At 45.8% G+C, this 17130-nt stretch overlaps 1 protein-coding gene across 1 annotated transcript in view; it reads left to right on the top strand.

The window, feature by feature from the left end:
- The window catches only part of LOC120713206, a 32907-nt gene extending 22341 nt beyond the window's left edge, over positions 1–10566 (top strand). The window contains exon 4 of the mRNA XM_039999211.1: positions 10401–10566. Within this exon, the coding sequence (XP_039855145.1) occupies positions 10401–10566 (166 nt within the window). The remainder of the gene's footprint in view (positions 1–10400) is intronic.
- The last annotated feature ends 6564 nt before the right edge of the window (positions 10567–17130 follow it).

The following is a 17130-nucleotide window of genomic DNA, read 5'->3' as shown; positions in this document are numbered from 1 at the left end:
AATCTGTTTGCAAGGCCTAACCAAGCAGATATTATGCCAACTCTTAAGATAAGAGCAAACCATAACAGATCGGATCTACTAAACATGAAAGAAGCAGGGTGTTGTCCCTGTGCGACTAATTCTATGCGATAAGAACTAGCAAGAGATTGAAACGTGACTGCACAGAGACAACATGATATTCGCAGATGATAAGCAACAAAGCACAAAAGATCTACTAAAAGCCATGCTACGAACATCATGATAACTAGCACTACTCGCCATAAAAAACGCTTCAGTACGAGTAATACCAAGGTAAAAGCAAGAACAATACTGCCCTGATCGCAAGAAGCGATCAGGGCAGCATGGCACTTACTTGGATGAAACCCTAGGATTAGGGGTGGCGATGCGCCGAGAGTTGTTGTTTGCGAGTCGCGATGACGCTCTCTTTCATGAATAACGAAGGATACATATTTATAGTCCGGAGACTTGGGAAACAATCTAAACTAATCTTGTCCCGATTGGACTCTATCTCTAATCTCAAACTAAATCTAAGGATACACGGCCAATGTGGCCCAGATGCTCACGCAGGAGCCGATTTACAAGCCTTCCTCATCTTTTGCTTTAAGCCCATCTTGATTTCGGCCCATAAATTAACCCTATTAATTTATGGCGATAACAACAACTTAGTATTTATTTAGTAATATAACAGAGGTTTGAGTCGATCAAGGCTTACCCAAAGTTGTATTGTATGAATATATAGGATTTGTAACTTTGCCTAGTCAACGAATCGTACATGTTTTCGCATGTTTCCTTGTAACTTTCGTTGATCAATTTCTGGTTGACTAGCAAAGGAGACATGAAGCCGATCTGATGGTGCCATCCATGTTTTCGGCTTCTTTGGATCTCCTGTCTAAATGATGCAATACAAATTTTATAATGCACACATATAATTACATTCTTGTTAACAAAAAGTATTAATGTAGAGGTAAGTGATACTTACCATACCCAAATGGTGATGATAGAGGCGTCGAGGGCTTGTCGATGGTAAATGTGATATAAATTTTGGAAGTACACCCAGAAGTCGTCCTCCCCGCGGAAGAAATCAGGGTCACGATACTTGACTCCAAACATTTTCCCTTCGTCTTTCGCCATTCACAGGTACCATCTATGCAAATTGAACATCTACGTGCCTAGACTTTTCTCCTCTTCCTCAGTGGCAAACGGTTTTCCATGCTGGAATGGAGTAATAGTGCGAGCAACAGGGATTTTTGTCTCCACATGCCCCGTTGCCTCCTTTAGCGTTAATTCAGTTTCAGAAAGAAATATTGTGGCCTGTAGGTCCGCCTGGAGTTGTACGTCCGTCGGGTGTAGGAGTGGCAACCCTGGCACCCGGAGGGGCTCGAGTTCTTTTTGTTGTGTGCCAAGCTGAGGAATGGTCTTGCCACATTTTTTCTTCAGATTTCTCACCTTGTGTGCCTTTGTCAGAGTACGATCATAGTCCGAGGGTAAGCTTTTCGGTTTTGGAGGGTTGTCTAGGTTTGCGAGAAGCTTTTTCCCTAGTTCTAGAGGTACCTTTTCCCTCGGCGGGGGGACTTTAGGCTTCAATTGTTCTTTTATATATCGAGCAGTCTCCTCTTCCAACTCCTCAGCGGTTTTCTCGTAGGTTAATTGTCTTTCGACCGTTTTCTGCTTCTTCTTTGAGGGTCCAGCCGCTGGGAGGGATGCTGTCTTTTTCTTTCCCTTTTCTAGTGTAGGAGGAGTTGGAGTACTCGTGGCCCTTTGCGCCGGCGGAGACGGTGGTGAAGGAGGTGGTAGTGGGGACGGCGGAGAGGTAGGCCGCGGAGATGGGCGATCGGTCTGCACGGGAGCCGTTGTGCTTGCAGTAAGTTTGATGTCGGCCTTGCGCCATAGAACGACCCCGTGCAGTGCGTCTCCCAATGTCTTCTCTCCATCCTCTCCAACGAAGTCGAGCTCAAGATCCTCATTGTTTCCAACTATCTGCTCGACTGTGATGGAGGTGTAGCTAGGAGGTATCGGCCTTCCATGAATTGTAGTAGAAGGATTCAGGGGCAGGGCTGACCCGTATGTGACATGAATGGATATATTTCTTGCTCGCACATGAAGCTCGCACGGTGTCGGCATGGTGACATCATCCACTGGATACCTCTGGTCATCTACCGCCGTTGGCTCAATCTGGGGTTGCTATTCCGCTTGTACGTCGGGCGCCGCCGTGGATGCACAACTGCTGCGTCGCTAAGAGGCCGGGCTTATCACAACATCCGGGTGCAACCCAGCAGTGCCCCTTTGGTTCAGAGCTAGCTGCACCGCCTCATTGACCCTGGCGTCCATCTGAGATTCCAAGGACGCAACCTTCTTGTTCATCTTTTCTTCTATGGCACGAAGTTTCTCTTCCTGTTCGGCTTTGCTCTTTCGGTGAGTCTTGTAAGAGGGATCTCCGGCCCAAGCAACTTTCCATGGGACCACGCCGATACCGCGGGCTCGTCCAGGGTGTTCCAGATTCTTTAATGCCCTTGCCAGCTCATCATTCTCCCTTTGAGGATGGAATGTTCCTTGTTGAGTCTCATCTATTGCAGCGACTAGATCGCGGGACACTTCTTGCATATGCTCGGGCACGACCAAACTTCCATCCAACTGGTTTAGTGTCACGCCATTAGCAAATAACCACCACTTGGATCTATTCGGCCAATCCCAAGTCATCGGCCTGATGCCTCTATCTATAAGGTCCTGCTCCATCTTCTGCCATTTTTAACTGACTTCTTGTACCCGCCAGCCCCAAGGTGGTGGCTGTACTTCTTATTTGCAGCATTCATCTTGGCTTGTTCGGATTTTTTTTGGGCTTCCTCTGATAGTTTGTATTGTTTGAACTCCTTCCAGTATGGTTTAACCTGAGGAAGATCGTCCCAGTTCGGCTCCTTATCCTTCTTGATGTAATTGGTGTACAACTTCTTCTTGAAAGTTGCAAAGGCAAGGGCCATCTTTCTCAAGGCACATTTCTTCACAAGTTCTTGGTCAACTCCTTCAGAAAGAGTGAACATATCCTTAAGTTCTGCCCATAGCATTTCCTTCTGATGTGCAGGCACGACGTGTTGCTGTTCTTCGGGTTAGGTCGTTTTCAATAGTCTTGTGGTTATCGGAATTCTTGCCCGAACAATAACCCCACATTGGTTGACAAATTTTATGCTAGCATCCTCTGGAGCACTTGGACAGCTCTCTGCGTCCACTTCTCTGACGACTTGTCTTCCCTCCATTTTCTTGGTTGGCCGGCGTCTCCCTTTTGACTGCCTCAACGAAGTCGATGCGGAGGTCGACTAAATTACAGAAAAGATATGTTAATCGCAAAACCAATCTACCGAAGTCACCATGCATATAGTTTTTAGATTCGTACTGGAACATGCTGCTATTGATTGGGCGGCGGCGCAAAGTCATCTTCTTCTTCATCGGCATCTCCAGACATATTCAGGAAAGAATCAGCTGTCCGAGCATCTTCTTCAGCGATTGGCTGGGTGGTGTTAGCCCTCGTATCTTCGTTTATTGCGTCCAACATGTATTGCCCGGTAGCCTGCTCATCACCGAAGGGGTCCATCCTTAACTGAAACCGTAAAAATGTGTTAGAGTATGTGTCTATCCTTAAATGAAGCAGGAGAATTCAATTCTTTGAATGAATATGTGTGTGTGTTAGAGGGACAGAGAAAGAAAGAGAGTTAGTGTGTGTGTGTGTGTGTGTGTGTGTGTGTGTGTGTCTGTGTGTGTTAGTGTGTGTCTGTGTGTGTTAGTGTGTGTGTCTGTGTGTGTTAGTGTGTGTCTGTGTGTGTTAGTGTGTGTCTGTGTGTGTTAGTGTGTGTGTCTGTGTGTGTTAGTGTGTGTCTGTGTGTGTTAGTGTGTGTGTGTGTGTGTCGTGGAACGGGGTCGAGGAACCGGGTCGAGGAACGGGGTTGCGAGTTAGAGAGCGAATACGAAATTAGTCGTCGTCATTACACGAGTTACATGAAAACAGCAACCAAAACTATGCTAGAACTATTCTATGCGTTACAACGATCGCGTGGACATAAAGAACGCCTAAAACGGAGGTAGAATGCGAAAACTAGGCTTAAAACAAGATATAGGGGCTTAACTGTAAGAAAAACAGAGCTTCTGGGGGTTTTCTGCAAAAACCGAGGACCTAAACATAAATAACGCATAGATCTAGGGTCTAACTCGCAAAACTACAAGGGCTGGATGGCAGGTTCTATTACTGGAAAGTTTAGGGGGGGTCCGTGCAAGATTTTGGGCTGAACTGCAAATACTTTTGAATAGGACAGGAGCGCGGGTTGATACTCAGAAAGTGCAGGGGCTCTTTAGCAAAATGTCCAGGCCGAAGCGGTACACGCGGATCTGATCCGTTGGATCACGATCCCGCGGCTCAGATTAGATCCGGATGTGATCTAATCTCGTCCATGGGTTGAGGATCGGGCGGCTGGGATCGACTGGACGCGCGGGGCGGCGGCGGGGCTCGCCGGCGGCCTTGCTCCGCGGCGGAGCACGGCCGGAGTTGTTCGAACTCGGCATTTCCGGGGTGAATCGAGCTGGGGTTTGGGTCGAGAAGGGACTACGTGACATGCGTAGTCCACTTGAGGCCTTTGCGGGCCTCGGGGAGGTTCGTGGCGGCGTGTGCTACGACGGCGACGGCCCTGCGCGGCGGGGTTCGCCGGCGCGTGGCGTGCAAGCTGCTGGGGTGCGCTACGGGCTAAAGCAATGTAGCGTAAAAGCATGGCGGGGACTAGAGGGTGCTCACCGAGGCTTGAAATGGTCGGGGGCGTGATGCAGCAGGGTTGGCGGCGAGCTCCGGCGGCGAGGATGGTGCGGAGCTCGGGGAAGGGGCGCTGCAGGGCTTGCTCCGGGCCTCCGGTCTCCTCGAATCGATGCGGTGTGTTGCTGCGGATGTGTACAAGGGGTCAGCGTGGCCGGGGGATCGCCAGCGGCAAGTAATCGCGGCGGCGCATAGAACTCACCGGCGCAGAGTTCCGGGGAAAATCCCGTGCGCGGTGCTCGTGGACGGGTCGATGCATGGGTCCTCCGGGCCTCTGGACTCCACGGGGAACTTCGGGATCGAGCTGCGAAGCCAGTGGAGGGGTCAGGGAGGTCGGCGGTGCGCGCGCGGAGATGGAGGGCGGCGGCGGTCGACCGGAGGAATCGAGGAGCAGTGGAGAATTGGGAAGAAGGCAACGGGTTTAAACCCCTGGCCAAAGGTACCGGGTCAAAAATTCAGCCGGTACCTATGTAGGCCTTAGGTACCGGTTGTATCTCCAACCAGTGCCTTAGGCGAAGCCTCAGGTACCGGTTCTCCGCACACCCGGTGCCTTAGGGCCCAACGGGCGGGAAATGAAAAGCCCTATGGTACCGGGTGGATTAACAAAACCGGTACATTAGGCCTTTTGAAGTTCACTTTTCAATCTTCTTTGACCGCCTTTGAACGGAATTCGTCAGTATCTCAATGGTAACTCGCGGAAATTTGGGCTTCGCGGCCACGGTTCGACTCCCGCGCAACGCCCCACTTTTTTTTACCCAAATAGGACCCTAAGGTACCGGTTGGATTTTCCAACCGGTACCAAAGGTTATCTTTTCTTTTACCCTTTCTTTTTCTCTTGCAAATCTATTAATTGCCTCATAATTCGTAATAAATCTGATATTTGCATAATAAATCTGATAATTGTCTAGAAAATCATATAATTATCTAATAATTTAAATAATTGTCTAATAGTTAAAATAATTGTCTAATAAATTTGTTATTTGCTCAATAAATTTATTAACTGCCTAGTAAATCATTCAACTAAGAAAATATTAACTATGGTTTTAGGTGCACAATAATAATTCATTTAAATGTACAATAATTTTAATTACTACATAATAAATCATTTAGGTGCATAACTAATTATTTTAATTGCATAATAAATCAAATAATTGCATAATAAATTATTTAAATGCAAAATAATTTTAATACTACATGATAAATCATTTAGGTGCATAACTAATCATTTTAATTGCATAATAAATCAAATAATTGCATAATAAATCATTTAATTGTCCAACAAATCAATTCGTTGCATAAGAAATCTAATAATGTTCACAAAAAATATTACAAGACATAACCATTCAACTAAGAGAATATTAACGATGGTTCGCTTTACAATCGTCCCTTCATTATGATCATGACGTGCGTACGGAGCCTCCTCTTCGGCTAAAAGAATACTTGTGTCAACCTCCACTGCGAACGGAGTCATATCTTCAACCTTATTGTATTCTTCTTCATCTGTGACATCGTCGACTCCCACAATTTTTCTTTTTCCTACCAGAACAATATGGCGCTTTGCCTCATCTCCGGCACCTACAAAACTTGATTTATTCCTAGACTTGTCCTTTCTCGTTTTGCTAGACATGTCTTTAGCTAGGACGAATGGTTCGTCTCGATAGCCAAGCTCTTTGAGGTCTACCGTTGTCATTCCGTACTCATCGATATCGACACCTTTTCCTGTGAGTTTAACCCATTGACAACGAAATAGAGGTATCTTCAACGGCCCATAGTCGAGTTCCCAGATCTCTTCAATGTAACCAAAATATGAGTTCGTTTGGCCACTAGAGTCGGTGGCATCTATACGGACACCACTATTTTGATTGGTGCTCTTGTTATCTTGGGCTCTTGTATAAAATGTGTAACCATTAATTTCATATCCTTGGTACATCATGATTGAATTTGCCGGACCCCTGGCCAGCCAAGCTAGCTGCTCATGAATTTGATCGTTGGCCATGACTTCCTTCTGCAACCAGGTGGCGAATGTATCGTTATGATGTTTTGTAATCCATGTCTCAGACTTCAAAGGGTATATACTTCGCACAATTTGCATGTGCTCCTCCATGTATGGAGCCACCAAGGCTGATTGTTGCAGAACTGTGAGATGTACTTTGCTCAACGTGGCATGATCTGTGGCATTTACTGATTTTCTTCCAAGTGTGCCCTTTCCAATCAGCCGCCCCTCATGACGTGATACTGGAATCCCAATTGGGCAGAGTTCTTCCACATAGTCAACACAAAATTCAATGACCTCCTCTGTGACGTAACCCTTCGCAATGCTTCCTTCTGGATGAGCCCGATTACGAACGTATTTCTTTAGTACTGCAAAGTATCGTTCAAAAGAGAACATATTATGAAGGAAAACAGGACCGAGAATACCAATCTCTTTGACCAGGTGAACTAGAAGATGTATCATAATATTGAAGAATGATGGAGGAAATATCATTTCAAGACTGACTAAACTTTGGACAACATCCCCTTGTAGCCTGCTTAAACTCGATGGATCGATTGCCTTCTGAGAAATTGTGTTGAGAAATGCGCATAGCTTTATGATTGTTGCTCGAACATTAGCTGGTAGAATACGTCTAAGTGCAATTCGAATCAATTGCGTCATCAACATGTGACAGTCATGGGACTTTACGTGTGCGAATTTCTTCTCTTTCAAGTTCAGTAACCTCTTTATATTCGAAGAGTAGCCTGATGGGACCTTGATACTGTTCAAACAGTCGAATATACTTTGCTTCTCTTCCTTACTAAGAGTGTAGCACGCAGGACCTAGATAATGACGTCCTTTATCCCTTTTTTCTGGATGTAGGGCGGCCCGTTGTTTCATACGTTGAAGATCTTGCCGCGCTTCCAATGTATCCTTTGCCTTACTGTAGACACCAAGGAAACCTAGAAGGTTCACACAAAGATTTTTTGTTAGGTGCATCACATCAATTGCGTGGCGGACGTCTAAGACTTCCCAATAAGGTAACTCCCAAAAAAATACTCTTCTTCTTCCACATAGGTGCACGTCCGTCATCACTCTGCACTGATTTGCTGTTGGGTCCTTTTCCGAATACTACTTTTATATCTTTGACCATTTCAAACACCATTTTCCCACAACGGTGCCTAGGCTTGGTACGATGATCTGCCTTTCCATCGTAGTGAGCATGCCTCCTCCTTAATGGGTGCTTGATCGGAAGAAATCGACGATGACCCATATACACGATCTTCCTACAGTGCTTGAGGTACATGCTGTCGGTTTCTTCTAAACAATGGGTGCATGCCCTATAACCCTTATTGGATTGTCCGGAGAGGTACTTAGTGGTGGCCAATCGTTGGTGGTTACGAAAAGCAATGCACGCAGGTTAAAATGATCCTCTGTGTGCGCATCCCACATACGAACACCCTCATCTTTCCACAACAATAGAAGATCATCAATCAGTGGTTTCAGATACACATCTATATCGTTACCGGGTTGCTTCGGGCCGGGGATAAGCACCGACATCATAATGAATTTCCGCTTCATACACAACCAGGGAGGAAGGTTGTACATACAGAATGTTACAGGCCTGGTACTATGACCACTGCTCTGCTCACCGAAAGGATTCATGCCATCCGTACTTAAGCTGAATCTTATATTCCTCGCTTCATTTGCAAATGTTGGGAATGTTCTGTCCACTTTTCTCCACTGCGACCCATCAGCGGGGTGTCTCAACATATTGTCTTGCTTACGTTCTTCTTTGTGCCATCGCATCAATTTAGCATTCGTTTTGTTCATGAACAAATGTTTCAGACGTGGCATTAGAGGAAAATACCACATCACCTTGGCAGGCAACCTCTTCTTGACACGCATCCCCTCAACGTCGCATGGATCATCTCGAGGGATCTTATACCGGCATGCGTTGCATACAGGGCATGAATCCAAATTTTCATACTCACCTCGATATAGGATGCAGTCATTAGGACAAGCATGTATCTTCTGTGCCTCTAATCCTAAAGGACAAACAACTTTTTTTGCCTCGTATGTTGTCTCCGGCAAGGTGTTACCCTCAGGGAGTAAGTTTTTTATAAGTTTCAGCAACTCCTCGAATCCCTTGTCAGACAAACCATTTGATGCCTTCCATTGCAATAATTCCAATGTGGTACCCAACTTCTTTTGGTCTTGTTTGCAATCAGGGTACAATTATGTTCTGTAGTCCTCCAACATACGCTTCAGATCTCTCAATTCCTTTTCTGTTTCGCAACCTTCCTCAGTTTCGCGCAGCATCTGACCAAGATCATCTTCTACAACGTATCCTTCAGTATTTTCTTCAGGCTCACCCATTGCAGTGTCGTTGAAAAAGGAATTATAATTGGCTGCAAAGTCAGGAATCCTGTCATCTTCTTCTACATTATTATCCAGCTCAATTCCTCTTTCGCCATGCTTGGTCCAAACATAGTAGTTCGGCATGAAACCACTATTGAACAAGTGACTATGGATGGCTCTTGATGATGAGTAATCCTTCTCATTCTTACAGAATTTGCATGGACAACGAACAAAACCGTCATACTTGTGTTTCTCGGCCGCTTCTATGAATTCATGCACGCCATCAATGAACTCCTTTGAATGCCGATCGGACATGTACATCCATTGCCGACTCATCTAGGTCGACAATACATTTATATACATTATTGTAGTGTACAAATAGTACATTCATACTATAATAAATTTGAATTCAAATATATAATTGATAATGCTTATAACTATAATAAATAGATACTATTCACTTATTAAATAAATTAAATGATAATTGCTTCTAAAAACCAATTGCTAAGTTATGGAGAAAAATAACTAACCTTTTTTGAAAAAAAACAAAAATTCGCCTCCCCTCCCCTCACTCAGTTGCCATGAACAGTGAGTTCACGGCAGCTTGGAGGGGGGAAGGGTTGGGGTATTTATAGGCGTGGCTCAAAGGCACCGGTTGGTGCTCAACAACCGGTGCCAAACAAAAAGCATAGGCACCGGTTGATGTTACTAACCGGTGCCTTTGTTGTGGGCATGTGGCGGCACCGGGACATGGCAAAATCCGGTGCCATTGTCCACCCTTTAGGCACTGGTTGGTTCCACCAACCGGTACCTATTCCTCCTTGTGCTTTTGGTACCGGTTGGTGGCACTAACCGGTTCCTATATTGAAGTTTTGGTACCGGGTGATGCTTTAACCCGGTACCAAACACCTTACCTTTGATCGCTGCTGGCCAAAGGTACCAACTGCTTTTGCAGCCGGTACTGATGCGTGGCATCAGTACCGGCTGCAAAAGCAGCTGGTACCTTTGGCCAGGACCTTTGGCCTGTTTTCTAGTAGTGTATGTAAACTAAAAACAATAAATAAAATCTTTAATTTGTTTCTTAAAATATTGTCGGTCGAAGAAGTTGCCCAATGCTCATCATGTTAGCGTTATCTAATACCGTTTATATTATAGATCTTGTGTGCTTGACTTCACATATGTTGAAATTGACAAACTATAATACATAGTAAGTGTGTATTCCTCAGAAACACTCATCTGAAAATATATCATTCCCATGACTTTTTGCTTATTAATCTCTAGTGTTGGCGTTTACAACATCGATTTCCATGTGTTTTTTACTCTTTCCCACGTGCTCCTGACACAACATAATACCCCATATTCAAAGTATTGGTATGTACCTTACTTCATCCACATTGGTAGTGCTTTGCTTGGAGAGGATCCTTATGAAGTTGGATGCAGCATCTAGAGCTTCTTAGAGGCCAAAAACATGTATATATAAAATGCAAAAAATCTGACTGCACTCTGTAACTAGGGCCAACCCAACGCAAAAGTTGAGCAGTACCATACTTGTGTACTGACTTTATAACTTCTCAAAGTATGATCAAAGTTTATCAAAATCTAGAGGGTAAGGGGACATGTGCCCCCGCTGAGTTATTTTTAGGTCTACCGTAGTAATCGATTTTTTTCAAATTCCAAACATAAACACTTTGATTGCTCTTAAGCAAAGTTGTAGAGGTCACATGGGACTTCAATTCCATTATACAAAGTTTGCTTCAAAACTCAACCATCTTTGCTCAAATTCCATCTGAGTATCAGCCCGACACTCAGAGTTCAGAGTTCTCAAGGTTTTCAGTGCATCATTTGTATTTATCCAACTTTGAGCTTCATTTTAAATACAATACCCCCTCAAGGTTGACTTCGAGATCCCCTTCTGCGATGGGTTGGACTGAAACTTCTTCACTGTTGGAGTTGTCATGCCCCCGCGGCACGACGCCAAGGTCTGGAGATGTCGGGATCTCCACCAAAGTAGCATTGTTTCCCTTCTTCTTCGGCATGTAGTGTACTAGAATGAACCACGGTGGGTGTCCAAAACTGTTGATGGAGAGTACCCTTGGGAACAAAGATGTACCACAAAAGTGCCTTAAAAATCTCCTTAAGCACACTTGAGAATGCAAATGCCTTTCTGCACCGAGGCCGACATTCTATTCTCCTCAACAACTCGTCCCATATATCATTGTTACATAGGTATTTAGAGCATCATCAGTGGTTGAATCGACTTCTCGCGCTTGCATTTGCTTAGCAGGGGCTACCCCCCCCCCCCCCAAGTGAAATTTTAACCCCCGCCTAGATTCTAAAGTCCAACACACAGGTCATCAATACAGCGATGTTTTGTACTTAAGTTCTCCTTAAGTTCTGCAACTATCGTTTTTAGAGCATGGTTAATAATACAGTCAGCTGGCTATAAAGATTTTTGTAGCCTTCTCTCACATCATTTATATAGTAGTTGAGCTATTCACTATTAATGCATGGCCCACTTATTCCTTTCACGAGTTTTCTTGATTCTTGTGTATAAGCAGGCTGTAAGCTTACAGCTCATCTCTCTTCTCTTTCCTCTTTTCTCTCCTCCACCTCAGTATTTAGTAGTTTACAGCATACTATAATACTTATTTTTAATATACCCAACGAGACATACTGGTGCATTTAATACTCATCTATAGGCTAGCCAGCTAGCGATAGACTATTCAAATCCAACCCAAAGACTCCGATGTTATTGGCCATGAGGTCTGCCTCGGTTTCTTGCAAGCTGCAGCACGAAATGCTACGTGCCAGCGCACCCAGCACAGCACAGGGCAGCATGCTATGCAGTCATACAATTTAGGCCAATTTTAGTGAAAATTTTATGGACACAATTACTTAGACTGAGAATTAGATAACTGTGTCACATGAATTTCATGGTGATAAAACTCTCCTCACATTTCATGAAACTCTAGCCTTCTCTCTCCTTGTCATATCAGCAAAAGTGATGATATTTAATGTTATAAAACTCATCATGAAACTTCCATTGAAACTGGGCTTAGTCATTGGCAAACAGGCAATGAACACGCATGTGATTCACGCATATATAGGCCATTAAGTAAGTGATTGTTATTCTCAAATGTTCATGTTATTTTTCTTTATTTTAAATACACATAGTATAATGGGAAAACTAAAACTTATAATCTTTTCAGAAAACGTGGTCAAACTAAAAAAAAGGAAGACATTTGACATTATTTTAGCAAAGAAAGAGACTGCAAATTTGCAATACGTTAGCAGATGGTTGCGTGTATGCTGGGAAGTTGTAAAGTGCAAATAGAACATATGTGAAGCATTTTCTATATATCTAAAATATTGGTGACACGTATATATATATCTTGATATATTTTATCACGTATATAGTATAAAGGGAAAATTCGATTCATGCCACCACAACTCCGTGAAATTGGGTTTCACGTTGAAAATCATGCCACTCAATGGCATGGATTTCAACATGAAATCAAAAATCGTGAAATTGTAGTGGCATGGATCCAACTGACCCTAGTATAAAATGTCTGGTCGGGCCCTTTATTCAAAATTCCTGATTCCACCACTACACCTTTCACTTTTTTTAGGGTCATTTGGATTAGTACCATTACAATTTTCACAAATTGGAAATATACTACCATAATTCATCATATTGGGGATATGCAATCAGGATTTCCCCTCTTTGGGCCCACTCGCAGAGTATACCTTCCTTGTATTTTCCCGTATATAAATTTTTACCCCTCCCTCTCCCGTCAATCTGCTCGCCTCCCCTGTTTTGTCGTCGCTTCCTGTCACGGGCGCAGCCAACCCCTGCCGCGGGCGGCGTGGCCTCCAGGGTCTCGCGCGGGCGGCACGGCCTCCAGGAGCACGGCCGGCGCGGCCTCCAGAGGGCCTCGCGGCGCGGCCTCCAGGGACTCGCGGGGCGGCGCGGCCTCCAGGGACTCGCGGACGGCGCGGCCTCCAGGAGCACGAGTGGCACGGCCTCCAGAGGGCCTCGCGGCTTGGCTTCCAGGCGGCGGGGGTGCTGGGCCTCCAAACGGCCTGGGCGGCGCAACGTCCTCGCGGGGGCGCGACGAACTGGGTTACGGCAGGCGGCGGCGCGACGAACTGGGCGGCCTCCCGAGCGAGAGCAGAACGACGCGAGAAAGGGGAGCAATCGATGGGAGGGTCCACCGGCCAGGTATCCTGTGTATGGAGGGGCAATTTCGTCTATACGGAAAAGCTTGAAGGATACATACCTGTAGGTGGGCTCAAAGAGGGGAAAGAAATATTCTGATCATATATCTCTAATATAGTTAATTGTAGTAGTATATTTCTAACTTGTGAAAATTGTAATAGTACCCATCCAAATAATCTCTTTTTTATTGCTTAGGATTCGATTCAAAAGAGAGTCTTCCAGCGTTTCTATCCGATTGGAGACCACGTTGAATGATGCACTAACCGCTTGGGAAGCCCTTACATGGGCGGTTCAGCTACCCCTTCGTCAATTATACCTTTTTATATTTTAGGAATATTCTAGAGGTACGAGGTAATTTCCATTCCTAATTTATTTTACAGCTCAGCGCCTCTTTCAGCTTCTCTGTTCCTTAGCACGTGACCTGAACGCGATCCTTCGGCACCGCTCCTTCGGTGGCTTTCTCAATAGGGTCCCTGTTGTGACCGAGTGGCGCAAAACTGGCTTGGATTTCTGTCAGGTTTGGGCGTGCGGAATATTGTGTGGCATCAGTTTAGGAAACTATTGGAGCTAATATTTTTTAGTTTATTTTCAAAACTTTTTTTTGAGAGTATATATTAGGCATTCTTGCCCTCTTGAAGATATTTTTTTAAGATTATACAGTACAAGGCAGACACTCACAACGCACGCACACTCACACTTCTAGGAATATACGTATGCAAATTCTACCTCTATGAACATTTTTGAAGACTGAGTCTGCAAATTTTTTTAGATTTTACACATTATAACCGCAATCTAATCATGAACGGATCAATGGGCGGAGAAGATCAAGGCATTTTCGCACGGGCCTCCTAGCGTAGGCCCAGTCACCGCCACGGAACGGTGAAAAGGCCCACAACAGGTAGCCCGTGGACCGTAGTGCAGCTCTCCTCTCTAGTTGTGGCCGACAACTGTGGCGGCTAGACGTACAGCAGCCTGACGGTGGTGCTCCCGCTCTTCCACGTGCCCTGCCTCCGGCGGCCTCCCCATGTGGGACCGAAGTCGGCGACCAGAGGAGGATGAATGGGAGCCGATCAAAATTTCTTCGAAATTCGAATCGTCGGCATATATCCCAAAATTGCCCAAAACCTCAAGCGTTCTGACCAAAATATGGAGTAGCTATTGAAAAGCTAACCCAACGCAAAAAGCCTAGAACGAGCGAGCGAAACCACGAAGCAAATCGGAAGCGAATTGGAAAATCTGTAGCACTGATCTGCCTGGACCGGTCTGACCGGTGCGCTATATCGGTCTGACCGGTGCGCTGGACCAGTCTGACCGGTCGTGCCTACCGGTCTGACCGGTAGCACCCAGAAAACCCCCGAGAAATTGGATTCAAACGTTGAATCCCGAGCAAACGACCACAAAAATCGGTGAAACTTGGGGGATTGCTTCGCCCCTACCCCGTGAACATATCCTCAAAAGATCTCGTCCTAAAGATCAACGATTCTTGAGAATTCGAGAGGAGATCAAAAGGGTTGGGGTTTTCTCTAAAACTCAAGAACTCGAATTCGAAAGAGCTCGTGATTCCAGAGGGAGTAGGACAGGGCTAGATGCACGGGAATCACAGCTAAGAACTCGTAGCCTCCTCTCAATCAAGTGTGCCAAGAACAAAATCGAAAATCCATTGCATAAGGCACAAAACCAGGGGATTGAATCGAATCAAAAGCCCAGAGGGCATGAGGAGGATAGGGCCTCCTTTCCCAATCAAATCCCTTACAAAGTTTCAACAATCCATGGACAAAAACAACTCAAACGAGAGGAACAGAGAGAGGGAGACGCAGGGGCGGCGGACTGGAGAAACAGAGAGTCCACGAACAGAATACAAAAGCCGCTATTAACCTATCACAAGTGAAGGGGTATTTATACCCGCGGGACCGGTCAGACCGGTACGCTAGACCGGTGCCAGGGACCGGTCAGACCGGTTGGCCTGCAGCACCCCCTGTACAACGATCTCATCCGACGGCCGAGATTCTTTCTTCGAAACGAAGTCTTCTCTGCGATGCAGCCGTCTTGATGAAGATCCAGTCCGCGGTTTTGGAGGGTCCGCGAAACCCGGGTAGGTGGTCGGTTTTGAGAAAACCGCCAAAACCTCACGCGCGGGAAGATTCCCGCCTCCACGCCGTGGCCCTAGATGCCGTTCCTGCCTCGGCCTTCTGACGGCCCTAGACGTCGCCCGACGTCCGTCACCTCCTCGCCCGCAGCGAGGCCCTAGACGCCGTCGACGCCCGTCGCCTCCGTCAGTCCCGAGACCGACGCCCGTGCCTCCACGACTTGGCATCTTCAACCGCCGTCCGTCTCCTTGGTTTTGTGGCGCAAACCAAGAAACCCGCCTTCCGTCGCCGCTTGCGCCCTCGATCCAGGAGTGGACGCCACAGCTGCCGCCCGGTCCGAGCTTCGGTCCCGGCTGCCCTTCACCGCCATCCACCGCACGGTCCATCTGCCACAGCACCTCCACGGCAGCTCCCCGTCGACACTCGACGCCCGTGTACCTGCAATCCAAAGACCAAGCGCACGATCACACTGCACGGTTGACAATTCACTCATCACAAGCAGAATAGAGTACTCAACATTCCTCAATCTCCCTCTTGATGAGTGCATTGTCAACACACCACAAACGATCCAAGAGAAGTGAAACCAGAAAAGAACAAAGAAACACAAGCAAGTGACAAAAGGCTCAGAAAGGCAGGAGCAGTCACTCACTCAAGCAAAATCGATCCCCTAAGACAGGGGCAAAGGCTCGACGCAATCGATCAAAAGCCAAAACATGACTCCTCAAGGACAGAGGTAACGCTCGACGCAGTCATGCAAGCAGCAGAGGAAAACGAGAAAACCAGGAGCCAAAACCAAAGCAGAAACTCCCCAAGCAAAGTTTTTCTCTCTCACAAGTGCAACTCTCCCAAAATGATGCACTCTCAAAGCTCTGTGCACAACAAGTTTTTCAAAAATCAAACAAGTCTCCCCCTTGTTCGATCACTTCTCTCAAAATTCTCCCCCTTGTTGGCACATGCACACATCAAGGCTACAAAGACCTAGAGCTCCCCCTGAAGCTGAAACTCCCCCTGAACAGATGCTATGCAATGAATGCGATGCAGGAGGTGTAAATGAAAGCATTCAGGGATACAAAGATATGAGCAACATCTAGTCCCAAGCACGTGTGCATCCATAAACAGGACCTGCATCTAGCTCAAAAGGGTATATCAAATCAGTCTAGAGCTAGACAAGTTCAGTTTAGGAGAAATAAAAGCATCACCCATGATCTAGTACTAACAAGTAGGGAATAGAAAGCAGTGCTAATCATACTCATACAGGTGATCCAAACTCAGCCAAGAACAAGTTGTTAACATTCATTTTTCAATCAATTTTATAGCAATCAATTCTTAATGCCAGGGGTTGAAAGCTTGTCAAGCTTTACTTAGCAACGAGGCCAAGCCTATGCCAAAAGACAATCAGAAGCTTAAAGCACTCGTTTCAGTCATGCACAGCCTTGCCCGGGTTCTCACAAGTGCAAAGTGAGCTGTCCCGAAAGCTCGATCAGTGCGACAAGCAATCCCACCTGGATCTTTTCAATCCATTTCAAGAACAGTTCAAGCAATTTTATCAGATTTAGATCATTTCAAGTGTGAATTGCTGAACGAAAAGGCACACTAGCATGAGTAAGATAGCAAAGCACATCAACACGCCCTAACATGCTAGTAGCCAAAACAGGGTGATCATGTTTTCAGATTTTCAAATCAAAATAGCTTAACTCAGATGATG

The sequence above is a fragment of the Panicum virgatum genome, chromosome 6K, assembly GCF_016808335.1.
Source record: "Panicum virgatum strain AP13 chromosome 6K, P.virgatum_v5, whole genome shotgun sequence".
NCBI lineage: Eukaryota > Viridiplantae > Streptophyta > Magnoliopsida > Poales > Poaceae > Panicum > Panicum virgatum.
This window is presented reverse-complemented; position numbering and strand designations above follow the sequence as displayed.